This window comes from Saimiri boliviensis, chromosome 3 (genome assembly GCF_048565385.1).
Source record: "Saimiri boliviensis isolate mSaiBol1 chromosome 3, mSaiBol1.pri, whole genome shotgun sequence".
Taxonomy (NCBI): domain Eukaryota; kingdom Metazoa; phylum Chordata; class Mammalia; order Primates; family Cebidae; genus Saimiri; species Saimiri boliviensis.
The window spans coordinates 96,133,581-96,159,905 of record NC_133451.1 but is presented as its reverse complement, the minus strand read 5'-3'; the positions used below and the strand labels follow the sequence as shown (position 1 = coordinate 96,159,905).

The following is a 26,325-nucleotide window of genomic DNA, read 5'->3' as shown; positions in this document are numbered from 1 at the left end:
TGATGGGAGGTTGGGTATAGTTCTGTTGTTCTGTTACCAGTGAACACTTTCTGATGAATGTCTACTCTGGTGTATGAGCTTTTCATGCCTTATAATGAAGCTCTCACCTTTTAATTTTTATGTAATAATTTGTCTCTCAAATTTATTTGGCTCTCTAAACCACCAACTACAAAACTGACAACTGATTTTACCTTTAGTGTAAATTATTACAGAAGCTATTCTGTTGAAATGGCTTAAATTCCAATGTCTTCATTTAATTTTACTTCTCTAAGCCACCTTTCATTGTTACGTAGGACTCACAAATGTTCATACAGTCCTTTGGAGCAATCATATAATTAGAGTCTTAGTGCTGTGGTTTCAGTTTGTCCCCACCAACATTCAGATTGAAATTTGATTCCAAATGGAGTGATATTGGGAGATGGGACCTAGTGGGAGGTGTTTGGGTGAAGGAGGTGGGTGTCTTATGAATGGCTTGGTACCAAGTTGGTTCTTGCTGTCTGAAAATGGATTACTTCTCCCAGGAGTGTTCCTACTAAGAGTGATTTTTCTAAAACCAGGGCTTTAGTCCCTAGGATTTTCTTTCTTTGAATGTTTCCACTTTCCCTTTGACCTTCTTTGCCATGTTATGACACAGCACAAACTTGCCAGAAACCAGGGCTATGCCCTTGAAATTTTTAGCCTGTAGAATGGTGAGCTAAATAAATCTCTTTTCTTTATAAATTAGTCTAGGGTATTCTGGTAGGGCAACATGAAATAGACTAAGACACTTAGACAATGATTGATTTGACTCCTTTGAGTATCCCATTTATTAGGAAAACTATCAACTCTACCAATTTATTCTCTCTTGGCAGCCATCCCCCTCTTGGCATTAATACAACATTTGATTAGATGAGCCAGTGCTGCTCTGTTTAGTGTAATCTGGAGTTGAAATTATCCACAGGTTCCACTGAAGTTTTATTTTGTATTTCTACATATTTTTGTTTTGTGTTTATTTTTTTGTTTCAGACAGATGAGCAGGGTAATGACATCTTTGGAACATCAGTTTTAACTAGACAATGTTCATGCTTTATTATTTGATAAACATTTGTTTGCTTGTTTTCTTAGAAAAATGGTATGAAAATATGACTAAGATTCTAAACTCTGGTACCATATTTTGGATACAACTATGCCTTCACTATTTTCTAGATATTATGTGTGACTTCAGATAACTTATTTAATCTCCTTATGCCTGATTTCTTAATCCAAAAATGAGAAAAATAATAATTGCAGAGGACACTTAGGACATATAAATAGGTTAATTAATGTAAAAAACATGCTTGGAAGCCTAGCACATACAAGGTGCTTTATGAATGTTAACTATTATTCCAATAAAATAATTTTCTATTCTTAGGGATTAAACTAATGTAGAAATTATATATGCAGTTCCCATTTAGTAAATATTTTATACAAAAAATATATGGGTTCAACACAAATATCACAGTTTTACTGAGGATGAAATGGAGCCTAAGAGGAAGTAGGGTCAGTAAACTAAAAGAGCAAGAGTTTCCAGTCAAACCTTAATCAATCAGTTTCCAAAGCTTGTGCTCTTCACTGTTTCCCAGGAACAATCAAAAATAAATAAAACTTGAGATGTTTATTGGCTGATAGGCTTCCTCAAAGCTACAACTTACTAAACTGCAGAACACTAATTTGATAATTAGTATGTAACGTCTGATTTTGTTAAAATATGTTTTGATATTTTTGGAGCTATTACGGTAATATCAATATGTCATCAGATTCATTTACCTAGTCAGTCCATTAGTAAACAATATCATAGCCTTGTTGAAAGTAGATCTTCGGGTGTGATTTTTTGTTCAGTAGGGCGTATATTCTCAATCATAGTAAAAAGGATATTTCTTTCAACTAGCTGTTCAGACTCAAAAATCACTTTCCATTTGTCCCCTTCTTTCTCAACATCAAGGAGTTTCTAAGTCAGATCATCTTTCTTTTTACAATTTATATATTTTAGTATTTCATTTAAAAGATTTAAACAATATAAATGTAGAAACAAAAAATGTGTGCAGATAAAAAATCAGTCATGAACACAATGCTAACACTCATATAGATCAATGAAGTTAAATATATTTAACTTATATTTTCTGTCTGTGAACATGAGAGTAATTTATTTGTTATACAATTGAGGCCAGGGTGGGACCTACACAGACCCAGAAGACAGAGCATCAAGCTACAGATGATAATTCTAAGGCCCTGAAATTTAATAAATTATTCCTAATGGGTTGCAAACTTGCTTTAGACCAATGATCCCTTAATTCCTTTGATTGCCTCCCATTGGGAATAGGAATGTCTATTTTGTGTATGCTCCATCATTCTATTCTGAAAAAAAGAAAACTTGTTTCCTAGTTTCAGAGGCCTATGCATAAAGAGAAATTTTGCCCAAAGGTGGACTATACCCAGAGTTTCATGCATACCTCATCTAGGTGATGGGACAGGAGAATTTTTTGAGTGGATATTTAAAAATAATTTTGGACCTAGAGTTTTATGGTGGAGGATGGATTAAGAATTTTGAGAATGTTGGATGAAGTGCATATACTTTGCACATGGGAAATACATGAATTTTGAGGAGCCAGAGGGTGGATAGTTGTGGAAAGAATTGTGTTCCCCCTCCCCCATACTATATTCTAATACTAGCCGCTCAGTACTAGTGAATGTGACCATATTTGAAAACAGGATTTTGATGAAGAAATCAAGTTGAATTTAGGTTTGGAGTTGGCCCTAATCACATGACTAACGTCCTTATGAAAAGAAGAAATGTACACACTGAGAAACATATAGGAATGATAATATGAAGAACACAGGGAAAACACCACATAATAACCAGAGGTAGAGATCGGAGTGACGCATCTATAAACTAGGGAACACCAGAGTTTGCCAAAAGCCAGGAGAAGGGAATAGAACATATTCTCCCTCAGAAGCTCCAGAAGGACTAACCTTGCCCATGACTTGATTTCAGAGTTCTAGTCTCCCAAATGGTGAAAAAATCAAATTTCTGTTGTTTTAAACCACTTGGTTTGTGGTACTTTGTTATGATAGATCTGTGAAAGTAATGCAAATGTCAAATTATACTGCTACAGAAAGGTCAAGAAAGTTAAGGAAGGGAAGTGACTATTTGGTTTAGCATGCAGGTAATTGCTAGGAGAGTACATTGACAGAAGAGAATAACGTTTAATACTTAAAAATTTACATTTTTAGTAAAGCAGGGAAAATATTGAGTTTAGATATGTTGTTAAAGCAGCTCGTCTAGGAATGAAAGAAGAGATAAAAGTGGTAATTATAAGGGGATGTGGTCAAGAAAGGCCATTTTAATGTTGATTCTTAAATATGTTTCATTATTAAAAGGGGGGGGAGAATGAGATGTTGAAAAGAGGGAAAAAGATGAACAATTGAAAGAACATGTAGTACAGATCAAAGAATGGGTTTTAGGATGGGGAAAAACACTGCAATTGAGATATTAACAAACAATGAAAAGATGGGTAAAATCCACAGAAATGTCAAAATTCTTGGCTGACAGTTTTTAGTTCTGCAGATCAATTGGAGACAGTATCATTTGCTGAGTATGAGAAGGAAGGTGTATAAGAAAGAGATTTGAAGGCTTTATGAGAATTTGGAAATAGGAAATGATTTCAACTCCACATGGAGAGAGTGTCTGGTGAAGCACAAGAATTTTTAAGGAGGACCTGTCAGTATAATTAAGTGGAGGTACCTTGACTGATTGTCAGCAATGCTCAGTAGCTTGATTGCAGGACTTCAAAACTCACAGAGTGGAACAGGCTGAATAAAATTGCAAAACTACACTAATGAAATAACAAAGGAAAGAAGTATAATGCAAGTGTAAAAGAGCTAGACTATGATGATCTGAAATTGGTAAGGAAGAAAAAAAATATCTCAACGTGGTAGGAAACAATGAACATACTAACACTTAAAAGTGTGAGAGAATTGTCAAGTAGAAGATTGTAGTCAGAGACAGAAATCTGGAATTTTTGACATCTCTTCCTCCCAAAAATAACTCCTCCACTAGCCAACAACACAACCTCAAATTTTACCCTATTACACTTATTTTGGGGATGCCTGCTATAATAAAAATTCAAGTATGAAGTATACCACACTAAGTTCCCTGGAGTCTTAAGAGAGAAAAAAATAATCAACAGAAGAGAAGTATCCATTTTCTTTATAATTTTTAGCATATAATTGGGGATATTGCCTGTAGGTATTCTAAGCAAAATATGGAGAGGAAATACCATTTATAAGAAACATATTTTTCTAAATATTATAGTTCAGAATAAAATAGACAAACTTCTTGGCCATTAGGAATAAATAGTAAGCAATAGTTAGCATTAAGAATATATAGTAACAGTAAGGATACAAATGACCATAATTTGTATTATGTAGTCAAACCAATTTAGTTTGCTGTTTTCTAAAAACTGTTAACACCTTCTCTCAAGGTGTCTATTATGCTTGACTCATATGTCCTCATACATTTGCATAAGTGCATGCTCATACACACTTCCAAGTTTTAAAGACCAGAATCTAGGATCCTACCCTGTGCATCATCTTCTCGTGTCCTACCATTTCTTTTGCCCTCTCTGTTCCTTGTCTCAGTACTCCAAGGCTAAGATTTTTGGAGATATTATCATAAGTGAAAAAGCATAAGGAAGAATCAGAAAATCAACTGAATAGGCTCAGATAAGAATAAGATACAGAATCTGGGGCTACAACAAGCAGATACTCCACCAAATTGTCTTTGTCAGAAAATCTCATCTTCAGGTATGAACTCCTAAACCTTCTCATTCTTTAAGGCATTCACTTATTGCTAAGTCTTTCTTTTTGAAATTTCATTTCATCCTCACGCATAATTTTTTTTTTGTATTGGATACTGGGGATGATCATACTTTTACTTTTTATTTATTTAAAATATTTTCAAATTTTTATTTTTATTAACAAACAATTTTACATATTCATGGGGTACATATTTTGATATGTACAATGTATAGTGATTGGATAAGGGTTATTAGCAAGTCCATCATCTCAAACATTAATAGGAGAAGTTGGCAGAATCCAGAATCCAGTGGGCACCACATTGCCTTACACAGTTTAACAGTCCCATTTTTCTCTGTACCTTCCTATTTCTATTTCTGTACTTGCTTTAACGTTAAAAAACACTGCTAGACTCTAGGCTTCATGAGAATAGAATTCATATATAACTGCTTCATTGCTACATCCCCAGTACCTGGCATAGCATCTGGAAAGAAGTATAGGAATACATATTTAAGAAATGATAGACAATGAATTATCACTGATCCCTCTTGGGATCAAGGGAGACTCTCAGTCGGTAAAGCAGATTGTGAAGGAAAGCCATGACCTGAATCCCTCCCTTCCACTGAAAGGAATAAACTTTTAAACTTCTTTCATTACCTCTATTTCTAATTACATCATTATTCTTATTTTTCTTGACATATTCACTCTACTTTTGTATAAGCCCAATGAAGACAAAACTGAAAAAAATAAAATATTCTTTGTAAATATTATAAGAAAAGCAACAATAAAATAACTATTTCTACACAACAAAGTAATTTTCAACTTTAAAAATTCGAACAAAACATGCTTAATTACCAAACCACCACATAACCTATTTTATAATCTTGAGGAAGCAGGTGTGTCATACAAAGATGTATTTTTAATGTCTTTTTAATTGCATTGGGAAAGGAAGGGCTTTATTTGTAACTCAAGTAATTTCTAGTTGGTTAATTAGAAGAAAGAAGTAATCTTTCAAAAGAAAATGGTTAAATCATTGGAATTCTAAGCAGAAAATGTGAATCTTTATTGACTTTGCCTATGATTTATCACATTTTTTCACAGGACTCTCAGAAGAAAAGGAGAATCACATTCGATAATTATCATGTTCAGCATGCATTTATTCTGAAGCAGTGTTGTATCAAGGCTGTGTTAATAACTATCAGGTTGCTTAAAATTATTTTTATGCACTAGCCATTTAGTCATTATAACTGTAAGAAGAAAAACACTATTCATCACTAGACACCTTAAGTCCATTTGCCCCATAATCACAGCAGGTTCTTTGAAGAATATATTTTAAACTGGAAAACTAAAGAACATAGAAAATCCAGGCACAGTGGCTCATGCCTGTAATCTCAATATTTTTGGAGGTTCAGCCCTTTGGGAGGCTGAACTGGGAGGATTGCTTGAGGCCAGGAGTTGGAGACAGGCTGGGCAACATAGCAAGACCATATGGCAACAAAAATATTTTTTTTAATTAGCTGGGTGTGGTGGCACTGCTGGCACATACCTGTAGTCCTAGCTACTTAGGAAGCTGAGTAGGGGGAGGATGACTTGAGGAAAGAGTTGAAGGCTGCAGTGTACTATGATTGCACCACACTGCATTCCAGCTGGGGTGACAGAACAAAAAGTTTTCTAGAAAAAAAGAAAAAGAAAAAAAAACAGAATGTGTACAAATCACAAATTGCCTTCTCTTGATAAAACTTGTTGATCAGATCCATTTCACCTAAACATGCTTAGATGTAATACACAATGATAACTAGAGGGAAGGGTGTTTCCTCCTGCCTGCTGTTGTTAAGGGAAGTCTCTAGAAACTATCCTGTAATTATACTGTAAATTTAATTCCTTTTAAAAAATCATTTTTAAGTGATGAAACAGAGGTTCAAACAGTTCAAGTAGAACCAGTAGGTAGCTAAATATATGCTTAAATCTAAATTTATACATATGCCCCCAGGATGCTAATAAAGAGGTTTCTGCTCTGTAAATTTCCTGTGATTGGTCTAAGCACAGACTATATCGTTCCAGCATGTACTCCACCGAGTGCTTCAGCTCACTACTTTCAGGCAAAGTTCAGAAATCAGGTCTTGCCCTTCTTCCCGGGAAACTCAAGTATTTGTTCATATACGGTGTTCTCATCAGTGTGTCCTCATGGTCAAGCCCTGAAAACTAAGGCACAATATGTCCAGAACCCTGTAACCAAGAGCGTGTATTCACAGTGCATATTGGATATGTTCAACCCAGGGAAATGTAGAGATCTGTTCAAGAACATGTACTCCTTGGGACTTGAGATTTACTCTCCGTGTGCCATGACGTTCTAACCTGAGCAGAATCCTCCAGGAGAAACCACAGTCTCTATCTGCTGCTGATAATGAGGTCAGAGGGACCCATTTCTAGTGATAAAAATAAAGGAAGAGGGAAAACGGGTGGATGTGGAAAGTGGGAGCGAGAGGAAAAGGGATCTGAGACGAGAGAATACGAACACCAGAGCAGAAAGTTGAATGAAATTCAAAATCCAGGGATGCCTAAAAAGGTTTGCGTTTGCGGCTGACTGCCCACAACCTGCAGCAGTCTACACTCATGCACACTCTCCGAAAAATCAACTAGGATCTTGCCCTTGCCTCGTGGGTGAATGGTTTAAATTGAGCAAGAAATAACAGCCACCAATACATGTTTGAGAACAGGGACCTCAGCAAAATATCTTAAAAGAAGGCAAAACAATCTTGGAAAGATGTTCATTACAGCTGAGGGAGTGCAGCGCTCCCTTGCGCAGGTCAGCCTGCCAAGCTCCAGCTGCTTGGTGAAGAGAAGCGAATGAATGAAATGCGAAAGGCCGGATGGAGAGAGGGAGTGCAATCACAGCCAGCGAAGGGCATGGTCAGCTCCGCGGCCCCCGCAACGTCACCGAGGCGTGGGACTCCGGGAGAGTATAAAGCTCGCCTGCAGCGCAGGATGCTCAGTTCTCCAGCCTGTGCCTGGCAGCTGCGGCTCTTGCTGTGGTGGGGCGAGACAACCCTTAATCTTTCAAGGATCTGGTTCTTTCTGCCCGCCAGAGCGGCAAGCTCCCCGGAGAAAGTGCGGCTCTTGCTCCTTATCACCTGCGGCATCCCCTAACCAGCAGGGATTGCAATCTTATCTTTCCACTTCCAGGCGTGTCTGAAGACCCGGCACCAAAGTGACCAGGAGGCAGAGAACTTCAGCGGAGTCTGGTCTTGGGCTGCCCGTGGGTGAGTGAGTGGGAAGGTCCGGGACTGCAGACCGGTGGCGATGACCACTCTCCCAGCAGCAGAAAGCTGGACAGACGGCGGTGGAGGCGTGGGTGCGGACTCCGGGAACCTGACTGCCTCGCTAGCTGCCGGGCCGGCCAGGGGGGAAGTTGAGACTGGGTGGCTGCAACTGCTGGTCCAAGCTGGCAACCTTTCCTCCTCCAACTCCGTGCTGGCTTCCCCCGCGCCCTCCCAGCCCCGGGCCAACCTCACCAACCAGTTTGTGCAGCCGTCCTGGCGCATCGCGCTCTGGTCCCTGGCGTATGGTGTGGTGGTGGCAGTGGCTGTTTTTGGAAATCTCATCGTCATCTGGATCATCCTGGCCCACAAGCGCATGAGGACTGTCACCAACTACTTCCTTGTGAACCTGGCTTTCTCCGACGCCTCCATGGCCGCCTTCAACACGTTGGTCAATTTCATCTATGCGCTTCACAGTGAGTGGTACTTCGGCGCCAACTACTGCCGCTTCCAGAACTTCTTTCCTATCACAGCTGTGTTCGCCAGCATCTACTCCATGACGGCCATTGCGGTGGACAGGTGAGGAGAGGATAGAGAGGGAGAAAAAAGAGGGAGAAGGGAAAGAAAAGAGCTGGGCGGTGGAGTAAGATTACAAAGGCAATGGTGACGGTGAAGTAACGGGGTCTACGAAAGTAATGAGACTTAAGAATTTTTGCTGAAAGGAAGACACTAACCCGTTTGTAGCACTCCAGTGGCTGAACAAGTTTCTGCTTCCTTGGCCTCCAACACTCAAGCCTTAAATCACTGAGCCTTATTAAGGATATCTAGAGGGACTGAAGAAGGCTAGTGAGGGACATGTGAAACTGACATTCCAAGTAGGGCAAACTTACCTAGAAACGTTTAAGTACTAGCAAACTTTCCCAAATGACTTTTGAACAAAATCTGTCATCTGTAAAGTGCACTTTTTGGACTTCCTTCTGTCAGTCACTATTCTGGCAGAGAAGAGGTAAATGAGTCCCCCTCCACCCTTTGCTCTTCATCCTTCCCTATTCCCTAGACTTGCCCCAAGCCCAACATTGGTTTGACCTCCCAGTCACGGGGGAACTAGCAAAGGCCACACACACTCTCCAAAAGACTACTGTAAACTAGCATTTCCCACCACATCTCAGATTGGATTTAATTTTCAGTAATCTGCAGAGGCTATGAACTGAGTAAACCCTGTGTCTGGAAGTGTGTAACCAAATTTTTTAAAACTTTGTGTGCATTTGCCTTCTCATATTGAACATTATAAAGTACAGATGTCTGTGGAAATACAATGATGAATCCCTACCTGTTATTGAAAGCTGGCTACACTTTAATTCAACATTATGGTGAAAATGAACCACAACAGTTGATTTCAGTCTCAGTTTTGTGATAGGCAGTTGCATGGGGGATACATGAGGGTGATGTCACTTTATCTGGAAGTCTCTAAGTTCTTATTCATGAAAAGATCATTTTTAGACATTAACAAACCCATCTAAAAATAAAATGGGGATAAATACTAATTTTTATGACATTTCAGCTGTCATGATTTAAAAGATAAGAAAAAAAACAGGTTATATCCATAAGTTCATCCTCTGTGTTTACCATTTTGAAATACCGAGCACTGAGGTAACATATATATTAGTAACATATATCTCTAGAAAATATTTTCATGTGCAGGTCCAAAGGATTAAATTGAAGGAGGAGAGGTTACTAGCCACTAACTAGAATAAATAAACACAAAATCACACTTTTTAAAAAGCCTCTAAAATTGTCATCTTCTATTTCTCCTTTATCTCTGATTATCCACACATATGCACCCCTTCATTTCTACTATGTATAGGAGTGCAAATGATGAAAAAATTAGACTCCAGTTGGGAAACAAGTGAAATTGCCTCTAATCTTACTATACCAAGATAAAAGTAAGTGTTCTTTTTGCTTGAGCAGCTTCCTTGTTTGTTTTGCTGTCTTTTTTCTTTTTATTTCTTAAGTATATGTTTTCTGATGTTTTGATTAAGGCAAGAGGTATTAGCATATAATGTTATAAAATTCTTACAATCTTCTTGAAAGGTTAATGATGCAATATGAACTTTGAAGAAAATTTTAGTGTGTGTGAAATCTGTATTTCAGTTATAAAGGGGAGGGAAAAGGTCATTTTTTTCTCTTTTCAATTTCTTCCTGTCAATATTGATGGGATTGTCTTGGAGTTATTTTAAATAGTCATTTAATGCTATCTTATTATAGTCACTTGTTTGAATTAATGAATACTATTAATCTTTACTATTTCTTTATAGAAAACATTAATCATTAATACTATTTAAAAATTTAGAGTATACAATATGCTATAAAATCTGAAGCATACTCATTTTCATTTCCTTATGTGCTATTTGTTCTTTGAACCACTCAAATCTGATTACTTTTCCCAACACTATCCGAAGAGCGTCACTGAGAAATCCAGCGGACATTTCAGTCCTTGACTTCTTTGACCCGTGAACAATATTCCACACAAGTGGCTACTGCCTGGAAATCTCACCTCTTGGCTTCTAGGCTTTCTGATATCCTTCCTCCTCTGCCTCTCTTTCATGGCTATATTTCTGAATCTCTGTCTGTTCATAATGATTAAATGCAGAAGTTCCTCTGGGACTGTTTTTCTTCTTATTTCCTGTCACCAAGCAATCTCATCCAGAACAATGACTTTATCACTTTGATTAAAGAGCTCTCATTTTTTTCTGTCTAATTGATTTTCTTCTGGATTATAGACACATAAGAATCCATACAATGAACAGACAACTCTAAATGAATAAAAAAATAAGATTGAAGAAAAATACATAAATATAAAACAAGACCAAGTTGTTACATACATGAAGCCATGCCAAAGTAAACATGTAAAGTAGACATTCTGGTCAAAGGGTCTTAATTTCTTATAAAAGTTAAACTTCAAATATGTCTCTGAGTTTCTTGATAAGCACGCAAAAAAGGAAATAAAATTAGTAATATGGTTTATACTATCTGTAAAGATAGTACATACACACTCCTTAAGTGCTAAATAACTTCTGATACTTAAGTTTCAAGGAATTATTTGTATGAGTAAAAAGAAGAAAATATCTTCAAGCACACTGCCATAAATGCAAAAGCATGTTTCCTATGGATTTTTATTTAGCATTTCACCAAATGGGCCAAAGGAATGGTACCAAAGCAGAACTCAGTAAATGACATTTTCAGGTACCAAACAGGTATCTGAGCAAAGTTTCCAGATGATCTGGTTTGATAAAGAGAAAGAAAGAATAAAGTGAATTTTCTACTGAAGTATCTTTTTTTTTCTCACTTGAACTTTAGAGATGATAGTTTGAGAAGCAGATAACTTAAAGTTGCAATATATGGAAAAGCTCTTGGAATCAATTTTATCCCTGTCCCCTGTCACTGATCCTGATTCATCCTCCTTCCCGATCTTAAACATATTTTTTCTTATTCATTGTAGGAGCCACATATTTACAGTTATATATATATATATATATATATATATATATATATATATATATATATAAATTAGAAAGTTAAATTTAACTTTTACCCATAGTTATCCTATCCCCCAAATATTCCCAACGTGTGACCCTCCCATCCACATTACAATGCTCCCCTGGTTTTTTATTTTATATATACTTTCTTTCTCTCTCTATGCACTCATATATAGTAAATTATATAAAGAGAAGGAGAGAAAGAGAGAGAGAGAGATTTTCTGTAATTATTAAAACATAACATTATTATGTCATTTAAATTAACATGCTGTTATTAAACATTTATTTGACAAATTGACATCATGATTTAGAGAATTGTTTTATTCTATAAAATTTAGTTTAACTTCTTTTTTTTTTTTTTTCTTTTTTTTTTATTGCATTTTAGGTTTTGGGGTACATGTGATGAACATGCAAGATTGTTGCATAGGTACACACATGGCAGTGTGCTTTGCTGCCTTCCGTCCCCTCACCTGTATCTGTCATTTCTCCCCATGCTATCTCTTCCCACCTCCCCACCCCCCACCCCTCCCCCATTTTCCCCCAACAGACCCCAGTGTGTAGTGCTCCCCTCCCTGTGTCCATGTGTTCTCATTGTTCAACACCCGCCTATGAGCGAGAATATACGGTGTTTGATTTTCTGCTCTTGTGTCAGTTTGCTGAGAATGATGGTTTCCAGGTTCATCCATGTCCCTATAAAGGACGTGAACTCATCGTTTTTGATGGCTGCATAATATTCCATGGTGTATATGTACCACATTTTCCCTATCCAGTCTATCATCGTTGGGCATTTGGGTTGGTTCCAGGTCTTTGCTATTGTAAACAGTGCTGCAATGAACATTCGTGTGCACGTGTCCTTGTAGTAGAATGATTTATAATCCTTTGGATATATACCCAGTAATGGGATTGCTGGGTCAAATGGGATTTCTATTTTTAGGTCCTTGAGGAATCGCCACACTGTCTTCCACAATGGTTGAATTAATTTACATTCCCACCAACAGTGTAAAAGTGTTCCTATTACTCCACATCCTCTCCAGCATCTGTTGTTTCCCGATTTTTTAATGATCGCCATTCTAACTGGTGTGAGATGGTATCTCAATGTGGTTTTGATTTGCATTTCTCTGATGACCAGTGATGATGAGCATTTTTTCATATGTTTGTTGGCCTCCTGTATGTCTTCTTTTGTAAAGTATCTGTTCATATCCTTTGCCCATTTTTGAATGGGCTTGTTTGTTTTTTTCTTGTAGATCTGTTTAGTTCTTTGTAAATTCTGGATATCAGCCCCTTGTCAGATGGGTAGACTGCAAAAATTTTTTCCCATTCTGTTGGTTGCCGATTCACTCTACTGACTGTTTCTTTTGCCGTGCAGAAGCTGTGGAGTTTGATTAGGTCCCATTTGTCTATTTTGGCTTTTGTTGCCATTGCTTTTGGCGTTTTGGTCATGAAGTCCTTGCCTACACCTATGTCCTGAATGGTTTTGCCTAGATTTTCTTCTAAGGTTTTTATGGTATTAGGTCTGATGCTTAAGTCTTTAATCCATCTGGAGTTAATTTTGGTGTAAGGTGTCAGGAAGGGGTCCTGTTTCTGCTTTCTGCACATGGCTAGCCAGTTTTCCCAACACCATTTATTAAACAGGGAGTCCTTTCCCCATTGCTTGTTTTTGTCAGGTTTGTCGAAGATCAGATGGTTGTGGGTATGTTGTATTTCCTCTGAGGCCTCTGTTCTGTTCCATTGGTCTATATCTCTGTTTTGGTACCAGTACCATGCTGTTTTGATTACTGTAGCCTTGTAGTATAGTTTGAAGTCCAGTAGTGTGATGCCTCCTGCTTTGTTCTTTTTGCTTAGAATTGACTTGGCTATGCGGGCTCTCTTTTGGTTCCATATGAAGTTTAAGGTGTTTTTTTCCAGTTCTGTGAAGAAGGTCATTGGTAGCTTGATGGGAATAGCATTGAATCTGTAAATTACTTTGGGCAGTATGGCCATTTTCACGATGTTGATTCTTCCTAACCATGAACATGGAATGTTTCTCCATCTGTTTGTATCCTCTCTTATTTCGTTGAGCAATGGCTTGTAGTTCTCCTTGAAGAGGTCCTTTACGTTCCTTGTTAGTTGTATTCCTAGGTACTTTATTCTCTTTGTAGCAATTATGAATGGCAGTTCGTTCTTGGTTTGGCTCTCTTGAAGTCTATTACTGGTGTATAGGAATGCTTGTGATTTTTGCATGTTGATTTTGTATCCTGAGACTTTGCTGAAGTTGTTTATCAGTTTCAGGAGATTTTGGGCTGAGATGATGGGGTCTTCCAGATATACAATCATGTCATCTGCAAATAGAGACAATTTGATTTCCTCCTTTCCAATTTGGATACCCTTTATTTCTTTTTCTTGCCTGATAGCTCTGGCTAGAACTTCCAGTACTATATTGAATAGGAGTGGTGAGAGAGGGCATCCTTGTCTAGTGCCAGATTTCAAAGGGAATGCTTCCAGTTTTTGCCCATTCAGTATGATATTGGCTGTTGGTTTGTCGTAAATAGCTTTTATTGTTTTGAGATACGTTCCGTCAATACCTAGTTTATTGAGGGTTTTTAGCATAAAGGGTTGTTGAATTTTGTCAAAAGCCTTCTCTGCATCAATCGAGATAATCATGTGGTTTTTGTCTTTGGTTCTGTTTATGTGGTGAATTACGTTTATGGACTTGCGTATGTTGAACCAGCCTTGCATCCCCGGGATGAATCCTACTTGATCATGGTGGATGAGCTTTTTGATATGCTGTTGCAATCGGTTTGCCAGTATTTTATTGAAGATTTTTGCATCTATGTTCATCATGGATATTGGCCTGAAATTTTCTTTTCTTGGTGAGTCTCTGCCGGGTTTTGGTATCAGGATGATGTTTGTCTCGTAAAATGATTTGGGAAGGATTCCCTCTTTTTGGATTGTCTGGAATAGTTTCAGAAGGAATGGTATCAGCTCCTCCTTGTATGTCTGGTAGAATTCAGCTGTGAACCCTTCTGGACCTGGGCTTTTTTTGGGTGGTAGGCTCTTTATTGCTGCCTCGACTTCAGACCATGTTATTGGTCTATTCAGGGTTTCGACTTCTTCCAGGTTTAGGCTTGGGAGGTTGCAGGTGTCCAGGAATTTATCCATTTCTTCCAGGTTTACTAGTTTATGTGCATAGAGTTGTTTGTAATAATCTCTGATGATGGTTTGGATTTCTGTGGAATCTGTGGTGATATCCCCTTTATCGTTTTTTATTGCATCAATTTGGTTATTCTCTCTTTTCTTTTTTATTAATCTGGCTAGTGGTCTGTCTATTTTGTTGATCTTTTCAAAAAACCAGCTCCTGGATTTATTGATTTTTTGAAGAGTTTTTTGTGTCTCTATTTCCTTCAGTTCTGCTCTGATCTTAGTTATTTCCTGTCTTCTGCTAGGTTTTGAGTTTTTTTGATCTTGCTCCTCTAGCTCTTTCAATTTTGATGATAGGGTGTCAATTTTAGATCTCTCCTTTCTTCTCATGTGGGCACTCATTGCTATATATTTTCCTCTAGAGACTGCTTTAAATGTGTCCCAGAGATTCTGGTATGTTGTGTCTTCGTTCTCATTGGTTTCGAAGAACATCTTTATTTCTGCCTTCATTTCATTGTTTATCCAGTCAACATTCAAGAGCAAGTTGTTCAGTTTCCATGAAGCTGTGCGGTTCTGAGTTAGTTTCTGCATTCTGAGTTCTAACTCGATTGCACTGTGGTCTAAGAGACTGTTTGTTATGATTTCTGTTCTTTTGCATTTGCTGAGGAGTGATTTATTGCCAATTATGTGGTCAATTTTAGAGTAGGTGTGATGTGGTGCTGAGAAGAATGTATATTCTGTGGATTTGGGGTGGAGAGTTCTGTAAATGTCTATTAGGTTTGCTCGTTCCAGGCCTGTGTTCAGGTCCTGGATATCCTTGTTGATTTTCTGTCTGGTTGATCTGTCTAATATTGACAATGGGGTGTTAAAGTCTCCCACTATTATTGTGTGGGAGTCTAAGTCTCTTTGTAAGTCATTAAGAACTTGCCTTATGTATCTGGGTGCTCCTGTATTGGGTGCATATATATTTAGGATCGTTAGCTCTTCTTGTTGCAGTGATCCTTTTACCATTATGTAATGTCCTTCTTTGTCTCTTTTGATCTTTGTTGCTTTAAAGTCTATTTTATCAGAGATGAGAATTGCAACTCCTGCCTTTTTTTGCTCTCCATTTGCTTGGTAGATCTTCCTCCATCCCTTTATTTTGAGCCTTTGTGTATCCTTGCATGTAAGATGGGTTTCCTGGATACAGCACACTGATGGGTTTTGGCTTTTTATCCAATTTGCCAGTCTGTGTCTTTTGATTGGGGCATTTAGTCCATTGACATTTAGGGATAGTATTGTTATGTGTGAATTTGATGCTGTCATTTTGATGCTACCTGGCTGTTTTGTTGGTTAGTTGATGCAGATTCTTGATTGTGTTGCTGCTTTTTTACCATTTGGTGTGTTTTTGGAGTGGCTGGTACTGGTTTTTCCTTTATGTGTGTAGAGCCTCTTTCAGGAGTTCTTGTAGAGCAGGTTTGGTGGTGATGAAATCTCTGAGTGCTTGCTTGTTCACAAAGGATTTTATTTTTCCTTCACTTATGAAGCTGAGTTTGGCTGGATAGGAGATTCTGGGTTGAAAGTTCTTTTCTTTAAGGATGTTGAATATTGGTCCCCAGTCTCTTCTGGCTTGTAGGGTTTCTGCTGAGAGATCTGCTGTGAGTCTAATGGGCTTCCCTTTGTGGGTAACCCGACCTTTCTCTCTGGCTGCCCTTAGCATTTTCTCTTTCATTTCGACCCTGGTGAATCTGACGATTATGTGCCTTGGGGTTGCTCTTCTTGAGGAATATCTCTGTGGTGTTCTCTGTATTTCCTGGATTTGAATATTGGTCTGCCTTGCTAGGTTGGGGAAGTTTTCCTGGATAATATCCTGAAGAGTATTTTCCAGCTTGGATTCATTCTCTTCATCACATTCAGGTACACCTATCAGACGTAGATTAGGTCTTTTCACATAGTCCCACATTTCTTGAAGATTTTGTTCATTCCTTTTTGCGCTTTTTTCTCTGTTCTTGCCTTCTCTTTTTATTTCATTGAGTTGGTCTTCGACCTCTGATATCCTTTCTTCTGCTTGGTCAATTCGGCTGTTGAAGCTTGTGCATGCTTCACGAAGTTCTCGTGTTGCGTTTTTCAGCTCCATCAATTCACTTATTCTCCTCTCTATGCTGTCCATTCTCGTCAGCAGTTCGTCCAATCTTTTTTCAAGGTTCCTATTTTCTTTGCGATGGGTTAGAACATGTTCTTTTAGCTCATTGTAGTTTCTTACTACCCATCTTCTGAAGTCTGATTCTGTCATTTCATCACCCTCCTTCTCCATCCGGTCTGGTTCCCTTGCTGGTGAGGAGTTGTGATCACTTTTAGGAGGAGAGGTGTTCTGGTTTCGGGAGTTTTCATCCTTTTTACGCTGGTTTCTACCCATTTTTGTGGGTTTATCCACCTGTTGTCTGTCTCTGTCCCAGGGAGTTGGAGCTTTATGAGTTTCCGTTGCACTACTGCCTTTTTTGATTTTTTTTTTTCAGGTCGGACCCGCCCAGCTAGCAGCAGGCCTAGCCTCTGCCTGCCCGCAGGGGCTTTGCTGAGCTGCTGTGGACTCCGCCCAGCTGCCCTGAGCTCTTCCCTGTAGTCCTTTTTATATGGGCATAGTTAGAACTGTCTGGGCAATGGTGGCCCCGCCTCTGTTATGGCGGACTCTCTCTGTTGTGGCAGGTTGCCTCGGCAACGGCAGCCTGCCTCCGTAGCGGTGGAGAGTCTCAGTAATGGCGGAAGCCCCTCCCCCACGGAGCCGGACCGTCCCGGTTCAGCTGTGCTTGGTTTGAAGGGCTCAACCCAGAGGGTTTCCAATTACTGTTTTTGTTTTCGTTGTTGTTGGGGGTGGAGGGGTGGGACCAACCGAGCCTGATCACCTGGCTCCCTGACTCAGAGTCTTTTCTTTTAAGTTGAACGACCCCGCGTTCTGGTCGCTTGTTGAAAAGGCGCCGGGATCTCCCGTGCTGCAACTCACGGAGTCGGCTTGAACCGCGGCGCCGGCTCCTGGCGGATTTTTTGCCTAGGAATCTCCTGGCCTGGCTCGCTGTCTCAGATGAATGGGCTATTCTGCCGTCTCAAGGCTCTGCTCGCCAGCCAAGAGGGCTCCCAGACCAGTGGCTCCTGTACGGAGAACCGCAGCAACAGGGAGTGGCCACAGCAGCCGCGCGGGCGGAATCAGCCCCGCGGGGGCCAAAACAGCGGCACCGGCTGGGACTGCGACGCTGGCGACCCCTCTGCCTGGGTATCTCCTGGTCTGTGGGCAATAAGAGTTCGTCTGGAAATGCGGCGTCCACTCACCCTCTGCACTTTCACTGGGAGCTGAAGTCCTGAGCTGTTCTTAGGCGGCCATCTTGAAAGTCGGATCCTAGTTTAACTTCTTAATGTATACTACATGTATTTGGCTTAAAACTCAAAGAAGCAAATAATTCACAAAGGTAAAATTCCATTGGTAACCCTTCTCTGATGTGTGGTCATGTATACTCAATTACATGCAAGCATCCATCCAATTGTTCAAACAGCTCGCAAATCTATTACATTTTTTCTGCCTTTACCCCCACTTCCCTAGTCCAAGTCACCCTCATATATTTTCTGGTCTGTAAAATAGCTTAATTAGTCTCCCCATATCCAGGCTTAACCTACCCTAATGTATTCATACTGCAACACAGAAACATGTTTTCAAAACATGTATGAGAAAATATTTTACGCACCCCTATTTAAAATCCTACAATGTTTCTATTGCACTTATGAGAAGAATAGTATTTTAATCCAATACAATTTCATTAGATAATTCAACTTGCCTAATCTGTTTCAACCACTCAGATCCTCTTTCAAGTTCATAAATGTATGATACTATCTTTTTGCCAAAAAGTCTTTGAATCCAGTTTTACTTCTCCCTCAAATTCTTTTCTTCCAATTCCTCATCAGTTAAATGTACTCCTTTTAGATAACAGTTAAAATTTCACATTTACAGAGACACCTTCCATATAAATCCTCCCAATATAAATTAGCTGTTTCCTTATAGATTCTCATAGCACATGCCAGTCATAGCATTTTCATATTTAACAGCAGGCTTAATGTTCTTAGTTCCCTTTGTATTCTTATGCCTGTCATACTGGTTTGAACATAATAAGGACACACTCTGGATTGATGAATAAATGAATTATAAAAGTAAATAAATGAATGAAAAGGCAATGAAATACCACTTTTACGTTTTAAAAATGATAGAGATTGGTAAGAATTCAAAGAAAAGCACATTTTTTACACATACTTTTATGAAATTACAATTTTTATAGTTTAAAATTGTCGATTACTATTTTATACAGTTTACCTTAACATTTGGGTATAAACTGGTAAAAATCTCTTAGGTGAGCAATTGTCAATGCATACAGCCTTCAAGTCATTTATTCTATTCAAGTAGAATTTAATTTTTAAGAAATAATAATAAATTTTAATAAAAACTCATAAAGATATTTTTCAAACCAAAATGCAGAAAGTTAAAAACAACTAAAATTCCCAAGAAAACGATCTAACACATTATAGAACATCCAAAAATGAAATTTTATGTAGAAATAAAAAATTATATATTTGAATAGAACCTCAATTCACCCAGGTCTCTGGTCCCTTGTGTCTAAATATGGTAACATTAACATAAATATTTAAATTTTGTTCATTCATAACTTTTACTTATAAATCATTTCTTTCTATAGTGTCCAAATTGTTTCAGAATCCCTACTGAGGATAGTCAGGGAAAGGATAATGGTAAGAGTTTATCAGTAGTATTCTTTAGCACTTTATATGGTTTGGTTCTGTTTCTCCACCCAAATCTCATTTTGAATTGTAATCCCTATAATCCCCATGTGTCAAGGGAGGAACCACATATGAGGTGATTGGATTATAGGGCTGCTTTCTCCCATGCAGTTCTCATGATAAAGAGTGATTTCTCATGGGATCTGATGGTTTATAAAACATTTCCCCTGCTCTTGCTCACTCTGTCTCACCTGCCACCATGTAAGAAGCACCTGTTTCCTCTTCTGCCATTATTGTAAGTTTTCTGAGGCCTCCCCAGCCATGCAGAACTGTGAGCCAACTAAAACTTCTTTGTTTATAAATTACTCAGTCTCGGGTAGCATCTCTATAGCAGTGTGAAAACAAAGTAATACAGCAATTCTACAGCAATGTCAACACTTCCATAAAGAGTATGACCATTTCACTGGAGTAGGAAGCCATCTCCTTTTCCACATTGCTATTTTTGACACATTGCATCCAAATCTGCAAGATTCATGAGTTTCAAACTTTGCCCTCAGCATGACATTTTTGTGGAGCCTATTTTTTTTCAAGTAGAATTTGGAAAAATGTCTCATCCCTACGTTTTGCTTAATGTATCACCAATTTCTTAATACCCAAAGTTTCTTCATCTTCTACTTGCAATTCTCTCTCCATAGGGTTCAGTTCTAAATCATATGTCCAGCATAAGAAATTGTGCATACCATTTCTTCCCTATGCCTCATCACTCTGAGAATCATTTTTATTGAGGTCTTCTCATTGATATATTAAATAAATGCTGTAGAATAGACAACTGGGGTTTTCAGCTCCACCACTTCGTTAGACATGGTCAGATTCTTAATCTCATTCTCAGCTCAGCAGTATTTTTAACACATGAGAAATTTTTAGTCCATGGATTTAACAGCCCAATATAATTTTATGTGTGCCATAAGGTAGATGTAGATTGAATTTTCTCTAAAGGTTGAGACTTTGGGTAACTTTATTTTCTTTTATATTTTTCTGTTTGATCATTCACAACAAAATGCTGCTTTTTTAACACAAAACAAAATAACTTCAAATAATTATTAATTAAAGTTCTGGAGATGAATGGTGGTGTGATTTTACAATAGTGTTGTACTTATTGCCATTGAACTGTACACTTAAAATGGTTAAACTGTAAGTTTTATGTTATATATATTTTACCACAATAAATTTTAAAAACAATATTAATTTAAATAAACACTTTAAAAATATTATGACTCAGATACATGCAAAACAATCTGCACTCCAAAGGAGAACAAATTAATTAAACTTTGTTTAAATACTTCTGAGGTATATGTTTTAAGGCACAATCTAAAAACACATTTGATATTTGACATAAATTGTAAAGGTAGTTCTGGCAAGAGAGTCCTGGTAACATCACAATATTTTGTAAGCATAATATTTTTATGGCAACATTTTAAAAACACATTTTATGTCTGATATAAATTATAAAGACAGTCCTGGCAAGAGAATCCTGGTAACATCATAATATTTTGAAAGCAAAAAATAATTTTCCCCAGAATTGTATAAGGAGATATCACCTGTTTGGAGTAATAGAAGCCTGCCTGAAGTTACAAGGATAAATTAGCACAGTGTTTTTAGTGTTTAGTGTGCTATGTGACACAGGTTTTTAATATTTACTTAAGTTTGCTCTTTTGAGCTTATATCATCATCTATAAGCTGTTTTTCCTTCACACCTGCCTAGGTATCAAGACTTTAAAATTCTCTATTATGCACTCTTATAAGTAAGGGAAAGTATGTCTAGGATTATATTACTAAGCAACAGCGGGCCCTGTTGTGTTCTGGAGCCTGTTTATACCAGCTAGAAGGAACTAGTTGTGCACATTTTTTCCCAACTCTGTATTCGATGATGCTACTTTGATAGCTTGAAGTCATGGGAGAAGTATTTACACCACAGAAATCTGGAAACACTACAAATCAGGAATTGTATTTTTTGTTGTTTATGCAGGAGGCCTAAATTAAATATTTACCAGCACCTGACTTACTATTTGTTTATTCACTCACTCAACAGATATTTCTAAAGCACCTTGTAAGTACTAGATGTTATATAGGTATGGGGCACACTGAAATAAACAAAGTAGATATGGCTCATAATTGCATGAAATTGTATATAACAATTAATACCTTTATTTTAAAACCGTTCTGTAATTGAGAATTTTAAATACAACAACCTACTCAATATCTCCATCTGAGTGTCTAAGAGTCATCTCAGAATTACACATCCAAAACAGAGATCCTGACATTCCTCAGACTTATTCCTACTGCTGTCTTCTGAAGTCAAAATATGAGCTTCAGGTCAAAATTCCAGGAAGCAACATTGGCTCATGTCATCTTTCACTCATATCTAATCCATCAGCAAATCTACTCATGTCTACTTTCAAATTACGTATTGAATCTAACCATTTAGGACCTTTACTCCTGCCACCTTAGTCTGAGCCAATATCATTTTTCACCTAAATTACAATACTCACATAACTGCTTTGCTTACCCCTACTCCTGTTCCCCTTTAGTTTGTTCTCAATGCAACAACCAGAGTGAACCTATTGGCAATGACTCATAATATATCTCCTCTACAAATTATTCAATGGCTCCTTAGCTCTCTCAGGGTAGAAACTGAACTCTTTACACTGACTTATAACAATTTAGACAACTAGCTGGTCCTTTGTTACTCTATAATTTTTTCTTTTTTTTTTATTTTTTTATTTTTTTTTAATTGCATTTCAGATTTTGCAGTACATGTGAAGAACATGCAAGATTGTTGTATAGGTACACACATGGCAGTGTGGTTTGCTGCCTTCCTTCCCCTCACCTATTTCTGTCATTTCTCCCCATACTATCTCTTCCCACCTCCCCACCCCCCCATTCCGCCCCCATTTCCCCCCAACACACCCCAGTGTGTAGTGCTCCCCTCCCTGTGTCCATGTGTTCTCATTGTTCAACACCCGCCTATGAGTGAGAACATGCGGTGTTTGATTTTCCGTTCTTGTGTCAGTTTACTGAGAATGATGGTTTCCAGGTTGGTGTTGGGAAAACTGGGTAGCCATGTGCAGAAAGCAGAAATAGGACCCCTTCCTGACACCTTACACCAAAATTAACTCCAGATGGCTTAAAGACTTAAACATCAGACCTAACACCATAAAAACCCTAGAAGAAAATCTAGGCAAAACCATTCAGGACATAGGCGTAGGCAAGGACTTCATGACCAAAATGCCAAAAGCAATGACAACAAAAGCCAAAATAGACAAATGGGACCTAATCAAACTCCACAGCTTCTGCACGGCAAAAGAAGCAGTCAGTAGAGTGAATCGGCAACCAACAGAACGGGAAAAAATTTTTGCAGTCTACCCATCTGACAAGGGGCTGATAACGAGAATTTACAAAGAACTAAAACAGATCTACAAGAAAAAAACAAATAAGCCCATTCAAAAGTGGGCGAAGGATATGAACAGACACTTTACAAAAGAAGACATACAGGAGGCCAACAAATATATGAAAAAATGCTCATCATCACTGGTCATTAGAGAAATGCAAATCAAAACCACATTGAGATACCATCTCACACCCATTAGAATGGCGATCATTAAAAAATCTGGAGACAACAGATGCTGGAGAGGATGTGGAGAAATAGGAACACTTTTACACTGTTAGTGGGAGTGTAAATTAATTCAACCATTGTGGAAGACAGTGTGGCGATTCCTCAATGACCTAAAAATAGAAATCCCATTTGACCCAGCAATCCCATTACTGGGTATATATCCAAAAGATTCTAAATCATTCTACTATAAGGACACATGCACACGAATGTTCATTGCAGCACTGTTTACAATAGCAAAGACCTGGAACCAATCCAAATGCCCATCGATGATAGACTGGATAGGGAAAATGTGGTACATATACACCATGGAATATTACGCAGCCATCAAAAATGATGAGTTCACGTCTTTTGTAGGGACATGGATGAATCTGTAATTTTTTCTAATACTACAACTTCCCCACTGTGCTCCACCATCACTGTTCTTCATTTTATCTGCATAGTAGGTAGGTTTCCACTGCAGGACCTTGCACTCTGTAGGAAATACTCTTACTCCAAACAGCCATAGTGTTCATTCCCTATACTACTTCTGAATCCTATTATATAAAATTGCTTTATTTTTATTGCACGTATCACCTTCTAAAATACTATGGAATTGGCCCATCTGTAATATTTATTTTTGTCTTGCTCCCCCAGAGTGTTAGAAGTTCCATGGAAACAAGGCTTGACTTCTGTATTAAGTAAATAAATGAATAATAAATGGAGTACATAGTAACTATGAGAACACATAAAAAAGGAGAGTGTGTTTATAGTGTTATAACAGAAAAACGGAAGTTGTAGAAGTGTTTTTGCTTATGTTTAATTTTGAATTATATGGGTACATAATAATTATATATATTTATGGGGGGTACATGTGATGTTTTCATACAGTCACACAATGTGCAACGATCAAATCAGGGTAATTGGGTATTCATTACCTCAAGCCTTTGTAATTTCTTTGTGTTAGGTACATCTTAATTCCACTCTTTTAGTTATTTTTAAATATGCAATGTATTATTGCTAACTATGGTCATACTATTATGTTTTTCAGGTTCTAGTAACTATCATTTGACTCTATGAGTTCATTATTAAAAATTTTTAGTTCTCACATATGAGTAGGAACACATGAATTTTGTCTTTTCTGTACCTGGCTTGGTTTATGTAACATAATCTCCGTAAGTTTCAGAAGTGTTTTTAATGTTCTTCATTTAAGAAAACATAGAAAATATCCTCTGATAAATTGTTATTAATATTAAATTTTAAAAATCATGTAAATACTCTATATAATCTTATGGATAATGATCACCTTCAAATTAAGGTGAACCATCAATGGAGAAAAAGATTTGAGGCTTTTCAAATGAGCATAAGTAACAATTTTGAAGAAATCAAACAAAAGATTGTAGGCACTTACTCATGAAATTGAGTATTTGTGTTGTATAAGTACTATTAATCCAAATTCTCAAATGTGTAAATGAATTAAATTTTTTAAAGTCACAGTACCATGTGTATTGACTTTTATACCTTCAAAATGAATGCATATGTAAAGGTTTTTTTTCCAATAGCTAACTATATGATATAAAATACATTCAAATTTCTTTAACTACTAATTATGATTTCATTAGCTTAAAATGTTTTACTTGTTAAAATTATAAGTTCAATATGTCTTCCACAAAGGTTCACATATCTAGTTTCATATTGAAGACAGTAGTATTTCAGAATCAAACAACAGCAGTATAATTAAAAATTATCTTTTAAAATAACAGAATGCAACATCTTTCATACATAAGAAGTTACTGGCAATCCCCATTCACCATTCATAGAGCAATTTGTGATGAAAACCTTTAAGAAGCAGGAGTGAAACAGGACTCCTTGGAAACAAAAAGGAATACTAGCTGTAAAATTTCAGTTCACATTAGAATACTGATGCTAAAGACAGAATAAATACATATTTACATTAAAAGTTATCAGGTCTAAACATGTACTTCTCATTGCACACAAATTTGGGTTACTAATGTTTAGTTAAATGACACAAGTGTCCCCGACAACATGGCTTACATTTTAATTACCATGTCATATTAACTCACATATTAACTGGGAGTGTTTGCATAAAGGACAAGCTGCTAGCTTTTCAATCTATGAACCACTCTACAAATAACAGATTAACATCATAAACAATGACCAATCACATTCCTTCTTTCAAAATCTGTTACTGGTTACTGATCTCTTCATTTGGTTCATGCACAAACAGCAAAGCACATAGTTGTATTGCCCAAGTGTTTTCCAGTGATAAACTCTCATGCCATTTTTTTTAAATGGCTAATCAAGTCCTGGAGAAATGCCTCACACCTGTAATCCCAGTGCTTTGGGAGGCAGAACTGGGAGGATCAACTGAGATTAAGAGTTCAAGGTTACAGTGAGCTATGACTGCACGGTTGCATGCCAGACTGGGTGACAGAGCAAGAATCTGTCTCAATAATAATAAAAGCTAAAGAAAGAGGAACTGGTCAGCAAAGATAAAAGTGGAGTGAAGAAATGAAAAAGAATTGAGAAGTGATAATGCTGAAAGTGAAATCTGAATCGAATGTAAATGTAGTTATGAAAGAATAACTGATAGAGGGAATGTTGATACTTTTACTCTTCAGATTCTAGATTTGCAGCCTGAGGGAATTAGGCAAGGTGAACTTATCAACCTAAAGGAGGAAACGGGCAGTGACAAAATGGCGAAGGTGTCATAGAGGAAGTGGCATCAGCAAAAACCTTCCCATAAAAAAAGAAAGTCTTCAAGATAGTCCACCACTTTAAAAGTGCAAAGGATAAAATCTTGGACAATAATTCAAATTTAGAAAAAAGGAGAACGCTTTGCCAAAGCATAGAAAAGATGCTTGATCTGTATCATTTTTTACGGCAAAAAGGAAGCAAATGCTGTTCAAACTATTTATGATACATTTTTTACAAAGAAATAAAACATTTTATTTTTCAGTGTTTCTAATGTTTTAAAACCATACTCTAAAAAAATTTTTCCGTTTTTCATTTCTCTGTGTATTTATAATTGAGGGTAAGGAAGTTTTTGATATTTTGACAAAAATTTTAAAGGTTACAGGAAAATTGTATTTTTTCCCAGTGGTTGTTTAGATCACTTTGCATGGTCTCAATTTATATAATCATTTGGATTTCCCAGTACCATTTTGCAAAGCAAAGACTGCCT

The 26,325-nt window shown here is 37.4% G+C and overlaps 1 protein-coding gene across 1 annotated transcript in view; it reads left to right on the top strand.

Moving 5' to 3' along the window:
* The first annotated feature begins 7,841 nt into the window (after positions 1-7,841).
* The window catches only part of TACR3 (tachykinin receptor 3), a 113,630-nt gene continuing 95,146 nt past the window's right edge, over positions 7,842-26,325 (top strand). The window contains exon 1 of the mRNA XM_003929495.3: positions 7,842-8,648. Within this exon, the coding sequence (XP_003929544.1) occupies positions 8,113-8,648 (536 nt within the window). The 5' untranslated portion in view covers positions 7,842-8,112. The remainder of the gene's footprint in view (positions 8,649-26,325) is intronic.